The sequence below is a fragment of the Lasiosphaeria miniovina genome (genome assembly GCF_030549165.1).
Source record: "Lasiosphaeria miniovina strain SMH2392-1A chromosome Unknown B0T26scaffold_7, whole genome shotgun sequence".
Lineage (NCBI taxonomy): Eukaryota > Fungi > Ascomycota > Sordariomycetes > Sordariales > Lasiosphaeriaceae > Lasiosphaeria > Lasiosphaeria miniovina.
This window is the reverse complement of record NW_026848226.1, coordinates 195,654-210,895: the sequence shown is the minus strand read 5'-3', so window position 1 is coordinate 210,895 and position 15,242 is coordinate 195,654. Positions and strand designations below refer to the sequence as shown.

At 55.6% G+C, this 15,242-nt stretch overlaps 4 protein-coding genes and 2 non-coding genes across 6 annotated transcripts; all 6 read left to right on the top strand.

Moving 5' to 3' along the window:
• Positions 1-939: 939 nt before the first annotated feature.
• Positions 940-1,422, top strand: B0T26DRAFT_743447 (uncharacterized protein; the record flags this gene model as incomplete). Its single annotated transcript, XM_060444257.1, has 2 exons — positions 940-1,055; positions 1,125-1,422. 2 exons carry the CDS (start codon positions 940-942, stop codon positions 1,420-1,422), a joined length of 414 nt encoding a protein of 137 aa, XP_060291007.1.
• Positions 1,423-3,407: 1,985 nt separating this feature from the next.
• B0T26DRAFT_656510 (uncharacterized protein) lies at positions 3,408-4,972 on the top strand (the record flags this gene model as incomplete). Its single annotated transcript, XM_060438713.1, has 3 exons — positions 3,408-3,542; positions 3,630-3,818; positions 3,866-4,972. 3 exons carry the CDS (start codon positions 3,408-3,410, stop codon positions 4,970-4,972), a joined length of 1,431 nt encoding a protein of 476 aa, XP_060291006.1.
• Positions 4,973-5,729: 757 nt separating this feature from the next.
• Positions 5,730-7,180, top strand: B0T26DRAFT_755480 (batten's disease protein Cln3; the record flags this gene model as incomplete). Its single annotated transcript, XM_060445965.1, has 2 exons — positions 5,730-5,874; positions 5,943-7,180. The coding sequence occupies 2 exons, from the start codon at positions 5,730-5,732 to the stop codon at positions 7,178-7,180; spliced, it is 1,383 nt and encodes a 460-aa protein (XP_060291005.1).
• A 211-nt stretch (positions 7,181-7,391) lies between these two features.
• Positions 7,392-8,208, top strand: B0T26DRAFT_438119 (uncharacterized protein). Its single transcript, XM_060435028.1, has 2 exons — positions 7,392-8,016; positions 8,071-8,208. The coding sequence occupies exons 1-2, from the start codon at positions 7,524-7,526 to the stop codon at positions 8,121-8,123; spliced, it is 546 nt and encodes a 181-aa protein (XP_060291004.1). The 5' UTR covers positions 7,392-7,523; the 3' UTR covers positions 8,124-8,208.
• Positions 8,209-8,574: 366 nt separating this feature from the next.
• Positions 8,575-8,647, top strand: B0T26DRAFT_t240. Its single transcript has one exon. It is a non-coding gene; the product is annotated as a tRNA-Arg (tRNA).
• A 1,194-nt stretch (positions 8,648-9,841) lies between these two features.
• B0T26DRAFT_t241 lies at positions 9,842-9,914 on the top strand. Its single transcript has one exon. It is a non-coding gene; the product is annotated as a tRNA-Ser (tRNA).
• The last annotated feature ends 5,328 nt before the right edge of the window (positions 9,915-15,242 follow it).

Sequence of the window (15,242 nt, the reverse complement as noted above, 5' to 3'; positions counted from 1 at the left end):
GTGCCACAGCAGACCACTGTAGTTGGCCTGTTTGCGGCTAGGGGTTTGCTTTTAAGGTTTGCGCCATCTCTGGCGGTGTGGAGCGGGTGCCGTGACGAGCAACGGAAGCTGTCTTGCACTCCGTCATTCATCAATGTCTACTGGTACGTTTCAAACTCTGGCAATCGACTGGTCGGGCTTATCATCTCAGCTCGTCCCAACGTTTGTCCCAACGTTTATCCAACCGGCCATGTGCGAAGCTGACGAACTCAAGGGGTGAAATCGGAGCAAGCCGGCTCGTCACGTCCCTCCTAGCCAAGTGCGGATACTATACCACGCAGACATGCTGTACAGTGCGGCAGGTCCTGTCGTCTCAGCATCGTCTGGAGACAGCCCATGGCCCCCAAAGGCACCGAGGTAATACAAGAACACGGTCTGGCCAGGTCCACGGATACATGACTGTCACTCGCGATTGCAAGGCCACAGCAAGAGCTGAGAGCGAGCATGACAAATTCTCGGTCCGCTGCTCGGTCTCCGGTGGCAGACCAGGAACATGTCCCACCTCGATCCTACGTCCGTCAAACGTTCTGTATACAATCCAGGATTCTGCGATCGCTACCATCGAAAGCCGGCCGTGATGTAACCACAACTAGCTGCCTGGTTGGCCAAGGAAACGGACGGGCCACCCGGAGCGAAGCTGCCGTCCTCCACAAAACGGCCTGAAAATGAGGGGTGTGGCCGTATACATGCAGCCCCTCGGCCGAGATGTTGCTTGTACCGGCACATACAACACCTATAACATCTTCTCATGGACGTCTGCTTCCAGTGCTGAGGATTTGAGCTTGCTAGGCATTCGTTGAAGCGAACTGCGAATGCTGCTCCTCTAGTTCGCTTCTCGAAAACAGCCTCAGTCTTCCTGATAAGACGTGTCGAGACTCAGACTTGTCACAACACGCCAACATGCTGGGCAAGATCCTACTCACCCTCGATGCCGTCGGCATGATCGCGGGCACGCTCAAAGCAGACTATTTCAGCTGCACGCACATCTTCAACCCGCGGTGGCCGCCCCATGCCAAGCACGTCTGACCCTCCTCGCTGCCCTGGCAAGCTACCGGGCTCTGGGACCACGGACTGACCGCACACAGGTTCCACGGCGCGCAGACCATCACCATAGCCGTGATGCTGGGGGTCGCGACGCTGTACTACACGTGGTGGCCGAGTCTCTTCCCGCACGGCGCGACGCCGCAGCGAGTCGAAGACGCCCTGGGTCGGGCCGTCATCGCCGGCACCCTGTACTGGGTAGCTGGCCTCGTGGCCACGCTCTTCCCCGGCGTCGACGGCGTCGACCCGGAATTCGGGCCCTCGGGCTGGCCGCAGATGCCCTTCTTTACCCTGTTTGCGTCGCTCGGCGTCCTGGGGTGGGCTTACGAGACGTGGGTTTAGGTGTTCATTGCGGCTGAATTAACATTTGGCAGACTGTAACGGTCTCTTTCGATATTTATCCTCTTCTATCAACCCAGCCTCGGCAATTTGTCACGGCCGCAATTGTTATAGAGCCTACAACGAAGTCAATGACATGAATCATCGTTCACAGGATGAGATATCTGCAGTGGCCTTTGCAAAGTTACTGGCGCCATATAATCTCGGGCATGCGCCGGCAGCTCTAAACTGATGAGGAGAGAAGGGAAAATAAAAGAAGAGTAGAGGAATGGGAAATATTTAACCTGGCAACAAGACCTAGAAAAAGTGAGTCTTACATCATTGAACACGACAGCGACAATATATCACGCCGCTCACCTCTCTGACGTTGTCGTCAGCCAACTCGCAGGGCAAGCAATGCCTACGCGTAGGATGTGGGCACGACGCGTGTCGGTCCACCAGCATGTTTCAGGAGGCTTGCTCACCGACTAGCAAATACGTACATGTGGATCGTCCGGTCGGTTGCAAATCCCCTGGCGCCTTGGACCGGCGGTTCGCGCCAACCTTAACTTTGTTTCTGCGTATCGATATGCACGGACGCCACGCCATGTTTGTCTTGGATGTTTGGGCTCTTGTTCGCTCTGCTGCATCGTGTTGATAGCTGTTCTAGAGCCTGGCCCTGTCGACGTTCAAGCACCAACGGTGGGAGGATCGCCGTTTCTGTTAGTGGCTCGACACGACAGTCGTCGAGTAAAGCTACGAAGCTATGTACGCAATGTCTCGTTGGAAAGTGTACGTTGACAAAAGCTGGCCGGCATCACCCCTGATGTTGGACGTGCGTCGTAACGAGGTACAAGAGAACCTATCCGATTATTAGCATCGAGACAACGAGGCGGATCACCAAGACACTAGTAAGCGAGCCAATATCGTTGAGGAGGGCCGGCCGTGGATGATCAACGAAGGCGGTGGATTGTACCTCGCCTAGACGGACGACTGAATGTGTGTGAAAGCAGGCCCTTCCTCGGATGCCATCTCTCTGTTTCTTCTGCTTATCTCGGCCCATTGTATCATGCGCGGTGCTGTCGGCCCCTTTATAAGAATAGGGTACCAACTGCTACCGTATTCCCGGCTACTTCCCGTTCGCGCGGCGCATGGTCGCTATCTCCTGACCATTCCCAGACAACCCACCACCAGCCCTTCACTTCTGTCGGCGCGGCTGGGCTAGCAAACTGCTAGCTGGCAACTTGCTGCTTGAGCACAGAAGTAGCGCTTGTGGCGGGCGTCGAAACACACTGGGCCCATGCCAATCCCGGCGCCTCACCATTCATCTCCGCATTCCGATGTAGCCCATCCCCGTCTTGGCAGCCGGGCCACGCGTCCCGCTTGGACTATCCAAGCAGCGCCAGGCGAGATGCTGGGCCAGGGCCGAGCTGCCAGACCCCGACGGACGGACTTGGTTGGGAGACAAAAAGTAACCGCAGCATGGCCCGCTCTGGCAGGAGGACACGGGAAGCCGTCGGGCTTGGTCTGTCCATCTCTCCTTCCGTAGCTAAAACGGTCGCCTACTAAACCGTTAAACTCGCCGCCGGTGCATCCTCTGTTCCTGCATCATTTTACGTCTTCAATTTACGTTTTCAATCTAGGCCGTGTTCAATCTACGCCGTGATCAAAATACCTAAAAGTCTTTGAGCTTTCCACCGACCCCATTCCTTACCTTATTTTTGTCCTTCCTTACTTCTTTCGCCTTATCGAAGGCAGCAAGGCGCATTTTACAAGGCTACGCAGAGCAGCGACCGCGTCGAGACTTCATGATACAATCTGGGCTTTCCATCTTCCGTGGCCAGAAGTGACGGCTTGGTTGGGTGCTAAATCCAAACAGAACAACAAACATACCTTCGCTTTCACCGTCCTCTGTTACACACCCGGAGCGCCAAGACTTTTTTCGGCAGGCCGCGCGCCGCGCCGGCATGCTCGCTCATGACAGCAATATCCCGTCGCTCCCAGGCGGCATGCTCTCGCCGCGGGAAAAGTTTGGCGTGCACGCGCTGCTGGCCTTCTTCTCGACGCGCGTGCTCCGCGGCGGCCCCAAGATCCTACTGCACCTGGCCGCGTGTCTGGTCGTCTTCATCCTAATCATCCGCTTCGTGCCGCACCAGGGGCTGTCGGCGGTCGCAGCCGGAACGACAAAGACCATTTGGCGCGGCTGGGCGACGGACAAAACGCCCGACGAGACGACGCCGACAGCTCACACCGCATCGCCGCTAGCGGACGTATATGCTCACGGCGGCAGTAGCAAGGACGGATCTGCTTCCGGGTTGAGGATTGTCGTGTTTGGAGCCGACGACATTGCAATGCCCGCACCCGTACGCGGCCTCGAGAAGGAGACGAGCCGGGCATGGACAGAGGTGCTCTGCCAAGAGGTAGTGTCAATGTCACATCTGGGTTTTGACATCGCTAACGTGCGCAGCTCAAATGCTCGCAGTACCAGTCGTTCGTCCCGGCCGCCGACAACAACACGCACGCCATGGTGTCCAACAGCATCTACGACGCCGCCGTCGAGCACCTGATGAACGAGACGTGGGGCAACCACAGCCCCGGCGGGAATTACGGCTTCCAGGCCGACGAGTTCCCCGTGGTCAGCCTGCCAGATCTGAGCAGGCAGGTGTCGGCGTTCCTGGGGACCCGCACGCCCAGCACACGGCCCAACGAGACGCTGTGGGTGTTCACATTCGGCACGTGGGACGTCTGGGCGCTGGCGTCGATGCCCCTAAACATTAGCGGCACCGTCATCGAGCTGCTAGCCGATAGCGTGTTCGACGAGGCGGAGCGGTTGTACCACAGCGCGCTGGACGAGGGCTCGGTGGCGTGGTCTGGCGTAGCTGGCCAGCAGCGAGGCGGGGGCGCGACGGCTAAAAGAAACGCCTACCCCGACAACACCAACCCAGAGACGGACATGAAAGGACGCAGGGCCGACCAGTTCTCCATTATGATCCCGACGCTGTTCGACCCGTCACTGACGCCGGGCTGGGACCTGGCGCGGCCGGCGCTCTCCGCGGTCCACTCCAAGGCCGAGCAGCTGCGCAACGCGGCGGCGCTGACGGGCAAGTGGAACTCGCGACTGGCCGAGAACCTGCACGACTGGGTGCGCGGGCCGGGCGGCGGGCGCACTACACCGCAGGGCCAAGACGAGCCCAGCGCGAGCGCGTCCGCGTCGCTGCTCGACCGCATCGCCTCCCGCAATAAGTACCCGCTGCGCGACGCCTTCCTGCATGACCAGGCCGGGCTCGTGCTCGACGCCGTGGTGGAGCGCCAGCTGCGCGACGGCGGCATGGCTGACACCACAAACCCAAACGCCCAGCCCGAGGCCGAAGTGTACCGCCACGTGCGCACGCCGTGTGTTCTTGGTGGCGCCCCCTGCGAGGCGCCGCACCAGCACCTGTTCCTCACGCCCTTCAAGGTCGGGTCGCGCGCCGTGGCGGACCTGGGCCGGCGCGCGGCCGCCATGGTGCGCCGCGGCGAGACGCTGCGGGCGAACTGGGCAGCCAGCGGCGGCGCGTCGTCGTGGGCCAGCTGACTCGTGGCCGCCGCGTCTCCGGCGGGCTGGATCTTGGTCTTGGGAGGGGCGGCGCGGGCGGGTTCGGTATTGAATCATAGACGGCGGGCGGGGTGGAGGACCGAGGCGATGGCATCCGAGATGCGGCGCAGTGAGGTCGAGGCGTACTGGGCGGCGGCCACGGGTGCTGCGGCGCACGACGGGCCGTGGAGAGGCTAGTGCTGCCTGCGGGATGGAATAAGAGCTGTGTGATGGAACGAAGTTTGGGCCGTGGTTACCAACTGGTGGCGGTGACGGGTACGGTGACGGGTATGGTGATGGCATGTGATGGTGACGGTGATACCTTGTTATGGCTGTGTCTTACGCTGTCTGACATGGCCGCGTTGTAAATAGCTCCTTTGGGTGTTGGTAGATAGCGAGAACCGCACAATGTCTGGAATTAATCTGCAACCTTTTTTTTTTGGATCAAGCTGTCAGCAGGATGAGGTGTCTCTGATGTCGTCGTCATCAACCCGACCGTGCCAGGCTTAACTCTTGGCGTCTGGGTTAGGGGTCTCTCTTAGCGCACGCGTGATGCAAGCCCCTGTCAGTTTGCTTGGCAGCCTAAACGCCTGAGCCGCAGTGGACGTCGTCAATCTTTCGTCTGTCACCATCCGCCTGCCTGTCACCATCCGCCTGCCTGTCACCATCCGCCTGCCTGTCACCATCCGCCTGCCTGTCACCATCCGAGCAGCAACTGCACAACCAGCATGCGCGCGACAAAACGCCACACCAAGCTATGAACCGATCGCCCTCGTCGCTAGGCCTGCTGCCACTGCCACTGCCCGGGTCGCCGTCGTCGTCGTGGGCGCTCTTCCGCGCCCGCGTCACCAGCTTCTTCCACAAGTCGGACACACCCGTTCTGGTCGCGTTCTGGCTGTTTGGTGCGCCTGCGACCCCCCCCCCCCCCTTCTCTCCCGCCTCCCACCCCCTGACCCTCTAACACCTCCAGGCCTCATTAACAATGTCCTCTACGTCATCATCCTGTCGGCGGCCCAGGACCTCGTCGGCAACGTGCCCAAGGGCGTCGTCCTCCTTGCCGACGTCGTGCCCAGCTTCCTGACCAAGCTCGTCGCCCCCTACTTCATCCACCGCGTCCCCTATGCCGTTCGCATTCTCGTCTTTGTCGCCCTGTCGACGGCCGGCATGCTGCTCGTCGCCTTCACTCCCCCGTCACAGCCCGTCGCCGTCAAGCTCGTCGGCGTCGTCCTGTCCAGCCTCAGCAGCGGCGGCGGCGAGCTGAGCTTTCTCGGCCTGACACACTACTATGGCCACATGAGCTTGGCGGCGTGGGGCAGCGGGACGGGAGCCGCTGGCCTCGCCGGCGCAGGCCTGTACGTGCTGATGACGGACTGGATCGGCTTCAGCATCAAGGCCAGCCTGCTCGCCTCGGCCTTCCTGCCCGTCATCATGCTGGTCAGCTTCTTTCTCGTTCTGCCCCACGGCCCGATGCGCGCCGCCGTGCAGAGGGACTACGAGCCGCTGCTGTCGGAGCAGGAACCAAGCGACGAGGGGGATGGGGAGAGTGAAAGTTTTGACACCCCTGCCGGAACGGCGTCGTCGGTCCCGTCTGTCCCGGCAGCTGCGTCGACGGCGTACTCTGCGCGCCCGGGCGACGCCAGGATGTCGTTCCTGGCTAATCTTCGCCGCTCCAGATCGCTGTTCGTGCCCTACATGCTGCCGCTGCTCCTAGTGTACATTGCCGAGTACACCATCAACCAAGGCGTCGCGCCCACGCTGTTGTTCCCGCTTGACGCCTCGCCCTTCGCCGATCTCAGGGAGTTCTACCCCTTCTACGGCTTCCTGTACCAGCTAGGCGTCTTCATCTCGCGCTCGTCGTCGCCGTTCATCCGCATCCGCCACCTCTACCTGCCGTCGATCCTACAGGTTGTCAACCTGGTGTTGCTGACGCTCCACGCCCTCCTCAACTTCATCCCTTCGGTGTATCTTGTGTTTGCCGTCGTCTTCTGGGAGGGGCTGCTCGGCGGTGCTGTCTATGTCAACACGTTTGCCAAGATCATGGAGGACGTGCCGGTCGAGGACCGCGAGTTCAGCCTGGGCGCCACGTCAGTCAGCGACAGCGGCGGCATCTGCGTCGCTGGCTTCGTCGGCATGGCCATGGAGGTCTGGCTGTGCGACTGGCAGGTGCAGCATGGGAGGGACTGGTGCCGGCGCATCAGGGCGGGTTGAGGGCGCCTTTTATGGCACTTTGCTGCACCCTACTGCCATAACCAGCCTGCCAGCTGAGTGTAACGCAAACGGGCTTTGACTCGATGTCTTAAGCCTGATGACGACGCCGGAGTGGGCGCTTCACTTGAAGAGGCGCAAGGCGTCGAGCTACGCAGCACAGTCTATTTGTGCCTTTACCTAGCGGATCAAACACGACCCGAATGGCTCCTGGCCCATTGCCTCCATTCCGTCAAGATTCATCGTACGTCCGATGGCGTCTACGTCATTTTATAGCAAAGGCAACGTACGCGGCCTGGCTTCGTTGTTGGGAGTATAAGATGGAGAGGAAAAGATTTCGTTCCAAATGTCATCATCTTTCTCTCCCTTCTGCCTGTTGAAAGAAACGGACAACAACCCTGCATGTCCTTCTCTAACACTCCAGATACCTTGCAGTCATGGGCTGTCTTCCATCAAAGGACGTAGAACTAGCTCCGGGGCTGATGCCGGACGGGGCCTACCATCTCGGGGGCGGCGCTTTCGTCGGGGGGCCCAACACTCTCCTGCCCCCGGAGAGAAACCCTGCGCTGTGGCCGACCGACCCATATGCGGTAGTGGCGACCCGGCTGCCCTGCGGCTGCACCCTTTGGTCGTTCAAGTGCCGCGAGTGCGGGCACATGATCGAGGACGAGGAAGAAAACCAAAAACTGGATATTGCCAAGTGCATGACGTGCAAGGCAATGCCGGATCCTGCGAACCCACCCCCCTCGGCGTATGTCGAAAAGGCCCTGATCAAATCGCGGAAGATAACCTGCGTACACTGCGCGCGCCAAGAGCAAAGACGGCGCAGGGAACGCCGGGTGAGCAACTCAACAGCCCTTGTGTCCATGCTAGATTACTGATTCCCTGGACAGGTGCGGCCACGGCCAGTCACCGTGTGGCCCGGACCCGGCGCGAGCTACTTTGAGCCGTAGGAGGAAGATACGGGCTAGGAGCATGGGAGTGAGGAGCCACGGGTTGGGATGGGATGGGTAAAGGAGCTAGCCAAATGGGCCAAATGTAACTTATTTTTTTTTTGGATCAGCAGTTTGGGTACGGGAACAGAATGTAGTAACGTTTTTAAATGCGATCGGCAATCACTGCAGACATTCCATGAGTGGTACGGACTGGGAGGTTTGTGTCCGGGTTATGGGTGACGCCTGGGGCTCAAAGGAGGCGTATAAGAACGAGGCGTATGTTCTACCTCGACTTTTCCTTTTCACACGAAATAGGAACTGCCGGCGCTTTGATAAAAGCTCTAGTAAGCAGAGATGGCGTGTACACACATAAGAACAGACAGAATCAAAGTACATGGTGTTGGGTTCCTGTTGGACGCGCGTGTATAAAACGCCACCTTCCAAATCTAAACTAATTCACCAGGTCCGCTAGCTCAATCGGTGGGGCGTCTGACTGCGAATCAGGAGGTTCCAGGTTCGAGTCCTGGGTGGATTGGTGCATTTGCTTTTGCCATCTCGTCGTGGACGAGGGGTTGTGTTTTACAGGATCATAACTTCCAAGACAACAAACACGTTGATAGCCTCGCTGCGGTGGGCGTGAATAGCGCAAACACGCCGATATATGTTTGGGGACTGAGCAACACAACCTCTGGATGTCGGTCTGGTGACTCGTCTTGATTCACTGCGCCCTCAACGAGGTTAAGACTAAGGGCAAGAGTCGTCTTGATAGCAAGCAGGTCAATGCCGCCACTGATTCTACATGCGATTGGTTCTCTACCAAGCTGGAGTATAAAATGCAGTGAGAGTTTTCCTTTTTTGACGTCTGGACTCTTCACAGATTCTCTCAAATTTGTCTCTTGAAATCAAAGGCCAACGCACAAAACAGCTCTTCCATTTGATGCGATTTCAAACAAAATCTCAAACAACCAATCATCACCCTTGCCAAATCATCATGGGCTGTTCCTAATCAAAGGAGGAAGAGTCAGCAAGCGCCGCGGCCTCCAAAACAAGGACCAGGCGCAGAACTTGCCGATACCCTCAGGTGCGGATGCAGGCGGTACACGTTCAACTGCAGAAACTGCGGAAAGAAGGTCATGGATGCGAACGACCCGCGAATGTACACGGCCGTCCTATGCTCGGGCCACCGAAATGCCTTTGCCCACAGTACCCTCCCCCCAACGATGGTCTTGGATGCCCGCGCACTGGAGACCAAGATCGTCATCTGCGATGTCTGCATGCCTCCCCGCCGGTGAGACTTGATGTGAGCAGGCTGCTGAATCAGGTCCACGGGCCTGGCAGCTCGTGCTTGAATGACGTGTGTAGACGGCAGGTGTATCTCGACAACTTTGTTGGGAGGATACCAATCATTCAGGCCTGGATTTGAACAGCAAGGCCAAGGGAGTTTGATGTGCCGTTAGGCGAGGAACTAGGGGCTGGTGAGGTGATGGTGGAAATGGCTGAAGAAGCTGAACAAAATGGGCTGGTTATGCTCCTTGTTTGTTTGCCTTTTATTATTTTTGTTTTTCACTTCTCTTTCTTTGTTGAACGGTCTGTCTAGATAACAGAATACAACAAGCTTCACTTCTAAATGCACATCAGCCATTCTGTAGATGAATTTCGTCGCCGTAATGCTGAACTAGGTGACACGACATCATAAAACATAACTTTCTGTACCGGAACTATATAAACAGGTCCGCTAGCTCAATCGGTAGGGCGTCTAACTACTAACCAGGATGTTCCAGGTTAGAGTCCTGGGTGGATCGGTACACTGCTTTTGTCATTGACTGGCCAGGCAGGGGCAATGTTTTGTTCCGTATCCACAGAGACTTACGACGGTGATCTTGCCAGCCACTCACGCGCTCCGCGAACTCTGCCAAGACACCTTTTGTCGTCTCCGCCTTTGTCGCCGTTGTAGGCCGAGATTAAGGGCTGCTCTGCAGTTTGCCGTTCCAAGAGATATGGCGTTCCGGCCGGTGTCGAGGATGCCGTTGGGCATACAAACGGTCTCAGCAACAGATCAAAGTCTGGAGAAGCAAACCAGCACTCGCAACAATGCAAATACGGTGATGCAGCAAAGCAAATACAAATATAGGCAAATACAAATAACGTGGTTTATCACCGAGCGGGCCACTTTTCCACGGCTCCATAACCTCCACACTTCAAACTATCGCACACCACAACCAATACAATGTCTAACCAAACCCAAGAAGCCAAAATCATCCTTGCTATCGAGGCTATCCGTACATCTAAGAAAATGTCAATCCGAAGCGCTGCACAGATGTACGACGTACCCAGAACTACTCTCCAGGCCAGAATGACTGGCCGCGTTATGAAACGCGAAGCGCGTAACGCCGCCCATCAATTGACCGAAGTCGAAGAAGAAACGATTGTCCGATATGTTCTCGACCTAGATTCGCGAGGATTTCCACCCCGGATTGAGGGTGTTGAGGAAATGGCGAATCTCCTTCGTACGACGCGTGGCGCGAAACGCGTCGGCAAGAACTGGGCATACCGCTTCGTACGAGGCCGTCAAGAGCTAAAGACGCGTTTTTCTCGCGCCTACGACTTCCAGAGGGCCCTCTGCGAGGATCCAGACCTTATCAGGAAGTGGTTCGAGCTGGTAAAGAATATGCGTACGAAGTACAGTATCCAAAACTGCGATTTCTACAACTTCGACGAGACTGGCTTTATGATGGGCGTTATTTGCGCTGCAATGGTCGTTACACGTGCAGACCGTCGCGAACGAGGCAAGCAACTACAGCCAGGTAATCGAGAATGGGCGACAGCAATTGAGTGCGTGAGTAGCGGCGGCTTTGTGGTACCGCCATTTCTCATCGTACAAGGCAAAAACCACCTCAAGTCATGGTACGAAGACACCGATCTCCCAGCCTCCTGGGTTATCAAGCCCTCCTCTAACGGCTGGATTGATAATAAAACGGCTATGGATTGGATTCGGCACTTTGATAAGCATACTACTTCCCGGCGGAAGGGTGGTTATCGCAGGATTATTTTGGACGGTCATGAAAGCCATCTTTCGTACGAGTTTGAGCAATACTGCAAGGAGAAGAACATCATTACTCTCTGTCTCCCTGCACATTCCTCGCACCTTACCCAGCCTCTCGATATTGGTTGTTTTAGCGCCTTGAAACGGTCGTACGGCAAGCAACTTGAAGACTTCATTAGAGCTCATATCAACCATATTACTAAGCCCGAGTTCTTGATCGCCTTTATCGCCGCCCACTAGGACACTATAACGCCTAATAACATTATAGCTGGATTCCGCGGTGCTAGATTAGTGCCATTCGACCCAGAAGCCGTCTTATCGAAGCTAGATATTAAGCTTCGGACGCCAACACCGACTGGCCCCCCCTCCGCCGACGCCAGCCCTTGGACCTCCCACACGCCACGTACGGCGGCCGAGGCTGTTTCGCAATCCCAATTCGTACGGAAGAGGATTAGCGACCATCAAGGGAGCTCGCCGACTTCAATGTTTAACGCTATTAAGCAGTTAGCAAAGGGTACGGAGGCAATCGCGTACGAGATGACACTCTTGCGGGCAGAGCTCCGTACGACTCAGAAGGCCAATCAGGCCCTTGCAAAGCGCCGGCGGGCCAAGCGTACGAGACTCCAAGAAGGCGGTACACTTTCTGTAGAAGATGCGCGCGGTTTGATAGCCAAAATAGATTCTAGTCGCCAGAAAAAGAGCAAAGAGGACGAGGATAGGGGTCTGTTGCAGGCAGGGCCGGCGACTATTCGGTGCTGTGGACGATGCGGAAAGCCTGGGCATAATGTACGAACCTGTCCCGTGGATGAAGAACTATCGGGTGAAGACAACGAGATGGATTCCGATTGAATTTTTATTGTGGTGCGGTTGTAATTGAGTCTAGAAGTCATGGAGTCGAGGAAAAGTGGCCCGCTCGGTGGGGTGGCCCGCTCGGTGATAAACCACGTTAGGGCAAAAAGACCAAATTAAATACAAATATGAAGCCGTAGATCCGTAAATATACTTGACATATGTGGGCCCATTTTATATGGCCAAATTGATCGTTGGACTGCAGAGACACGGGCTCAGTAGCGATACCATCAAGCTATTGTGCCTATTAAATTGGCGGCGAAATGGCCTGTTTTGAAGCTTCGGCATGGCTTTGGCTAGCTTTCGGCGTCTCGGCTGGCAGGTTTTTTCTATGCCGGGGTTTACCCGGGCCGGAATATTGTTTTTCAGCGCCGGTCAAATATTTGTAAATAAAACAATTAACTAACTCAAATACATGTTGGAAAAGCTCAAATATGGCCTCATTTTGCTGCATTGTTGCGAGCGCCGAGGCAAACCGGTTGGAATCGGATGCCCATAAGCAGAGCATTACCGTAGCAGCCAATGAAAATCATGCAGAGGCTGCCTGGATTGCGGGCTTGCATTGGGTCCTGTGGAAGCGAGCTTGCATACTGAAGAGTGTCTGACGTGTGAGATATGACTAAGCAACGGCGCTAGTACCTCTTGCTCATGCCATCGGCTCAGGATGCCGAACTGCAGTCGAGGTGCATGTCCCTTGACGCCTTCCCTAAGCTGTCTCCCGACGAGCAAGACATCGATCGAATTCAGAGTGGTGAGCACGCCAGGGAAGAAGAGCTTGCTATATGCTCGGAGAGCGAAGACGGTAAAAAGTCCAAAAACATGCAGCACCAGGGATTCGCTGGTGGTCACCCACCCAACTACTGGTCTGGCGGTCTATATTCTTATTTCTTGGACTGAAAAGTCCCCATTTTCGGCCCCTAGTACCCTCCGTTTTTGGCAACTTGAAGCCCACCGATCAAAAATGCGGCGACATACGGCACACCCGTTTCGTATCCTTCAGACCAACCAACGACGACCGTTTACAAGACCAACCAGAAATATGGCCAGCAGGGAATGGAAAGGACTAGGTTATGCTATCCCTCCCCCTCTTTCCTCGTTACGGCCTCATTTCCCCTTCGTCCCTCATTTCCCCTTCGCCGTTCATTTCCCCTTCGCCGTTCATTTCCCCTTCGCCACTTATTTCCCCTTCGCCACTTATTTCCCCTTCGCCACTCGTATTATTATTATTCTAAATAAACTCATATTAGCTTCCAACCAGACCCAGAGAGAGCCACGCAACCAGCGGATACAGCACCTATCTTCAGTGACAATGCTCTCAGAAAGCACGAGGACCTCACTAAAGCAGAGAGCTCACTGCTAGTCCAAGCCCGCACAGGGGCCATAGGCCTAAAAGACTTCCTTTTCAGAACCCGTGTTCCAGAGATCAGCACTCCTTTTTGCGAGTACAGGAAAAGAAACAGTAGAACACATAGCAGTGTGGTGTACACAGCCGCCAAAACCAAGAGGCCGCTGGGCCCAGAGAGTACGCACCAGAAACGACCTCTACCAAGCCCTTGCAGGGAACCAGCACACACGGGATATCCTAGCCTGGCTGCTTAGCCTGGGAAGGCTCACTGAGTATAGATTATCTGTAAGGATTATAGAAGACCTAGAAAAGGAAGGCGAAGCTCAGGAAGGTAGCTAACCAGGCCGGATATACCCCCAACGTATAAGATGGAAACAACAAGACAGCTATTTTAAACTTAGATATAGGTTTTTTACCCGGGCTGGGCCACATCAGCTCAGAGCACGATTTTACTGCGTATTTAGCAGTAGAAGTTCCGACAAGCCCACGGGCATAGGGGGGTAAGAATAATAATAATAAACCCATATTATCTGTCTTCGCTGGGCCTACGACGGTAAAAAGAAATAGACGTCCAGGTCAGAGGACTGCGAAAAGCCTACCAGCTTTACAGTCTCGTTTCCCGAAAGACCTCGGTTCGTAGATATAGCAAGATAAGAAGAACAAAGAGTCAATCCGACAACAACCGTCGAGTAATAGAAGTTCTATCGCATAAGGAAAGAGCTCCCTGTAAAGCAGGCAAATACAAGAGGCAAGGCTGCAAGTAAGGAATGGCTGAATTCTTAAATAACTAAGCTAAAGAAAGGAAAAGGAAAAGAAGCCTGCAGGCAGTAGTTTTGTAAGAGAGGCAGCTGCGCTAGTCCCAATTAGAAGAGGTGGGGCTGCAGGTCGGAGCAGAGCTCTTTGCGAAGCGCCGACAAACAGGGGGACATAGGCCCACATCAAGAGAGAGATCCAGATGGGCCGGCATGCAGGTGGCACGGGGGTCAGCGACCCTGTTGTCTATTACCTTCATGACATTATACTGTCATACCCTTGAACTCAGGGGTGGAAGCCCGGCTTGTGGGCATACCAGTCATTCATTTACTTCATTAGGGGCCTTGAGCAGGAAGACTGACGGCATGAGCCACTAAGGGTCCGGTCAGAGGCCTGGAACCACCTCAAGGCCATCTATTTACATCGTGAGGCCCTGAGCAGACGGCATGAGCCACTCAGGGCCCGGCAAGAGGCGAGCACTTACACTACAAGGCCCGATCATTCGGAAAAAGGAAGCCCCTGAGCCGGAAAGACGGAAGGCAGGAGCCACTCAGGGAGCTACAGAGTCACAGGGTGGCCAGACCATGAAGGTCTATAGCAAAAACACCAAGGAAATCATCACCAACACGCATTGGAAGCGTACCGCGTTGGAAGCGTACTGCATTGGAAGCACACCGCATTGACTCAGCGCATATACTGCGTAAGTGAGGAATACAGGCATGGAAAAACCAGGCATGGAGAAGGGAAGAAAGAACACAGGCGCAGAAAAGGAAGGAACCTCAGTTGACTACAGGGCTTACCAGCGGCTTGGAAATACTCTCATTGTCGGGTCTTTGTTTACTTTGGCAGTCGAATCTGGGAATGGCTTCAACTGAGGGGGTGTGTCAGAAAGACCTACCCAAATCGGGTATGGTGCAGGGGCCCGGCAGGGCCTGCACAGGCCACTGTAATTAAACAACTTTTCCACGGGGTCAATACAGGTCCCCGGACCTACCTGCGGCAGGCCTTTTTCTTCCTACACATCAATCAGTGGATCACGGTTGAAGGCCCTATTTTGTGCCTCATTTGGCTACATTCTGGAATACATTGTTTCTGAAACCATCCATCCTGTCCGGGGTGCCATCCATGAACAGCATCACC

What these genes read in the sequence shown, in the direction of transcription:
- B0T26DRAFT_438119 (XM_060435028.1), top strand. Translation starts at nt 7,524, where the DNA reads ATGTCATCATCTTTCTCTCCCTTCTGCCTGTTGAAAGAAACGGACAAC. An exon ending in GACGGCGCAGGGAACGCCGG is followed by an intron (nt 8,017 to 8,070) that starts GTGAGCAACTCA and finishes TTCCCTGGACAG; the next exon opens with GTGCGGCCACGGCCAGTCAC.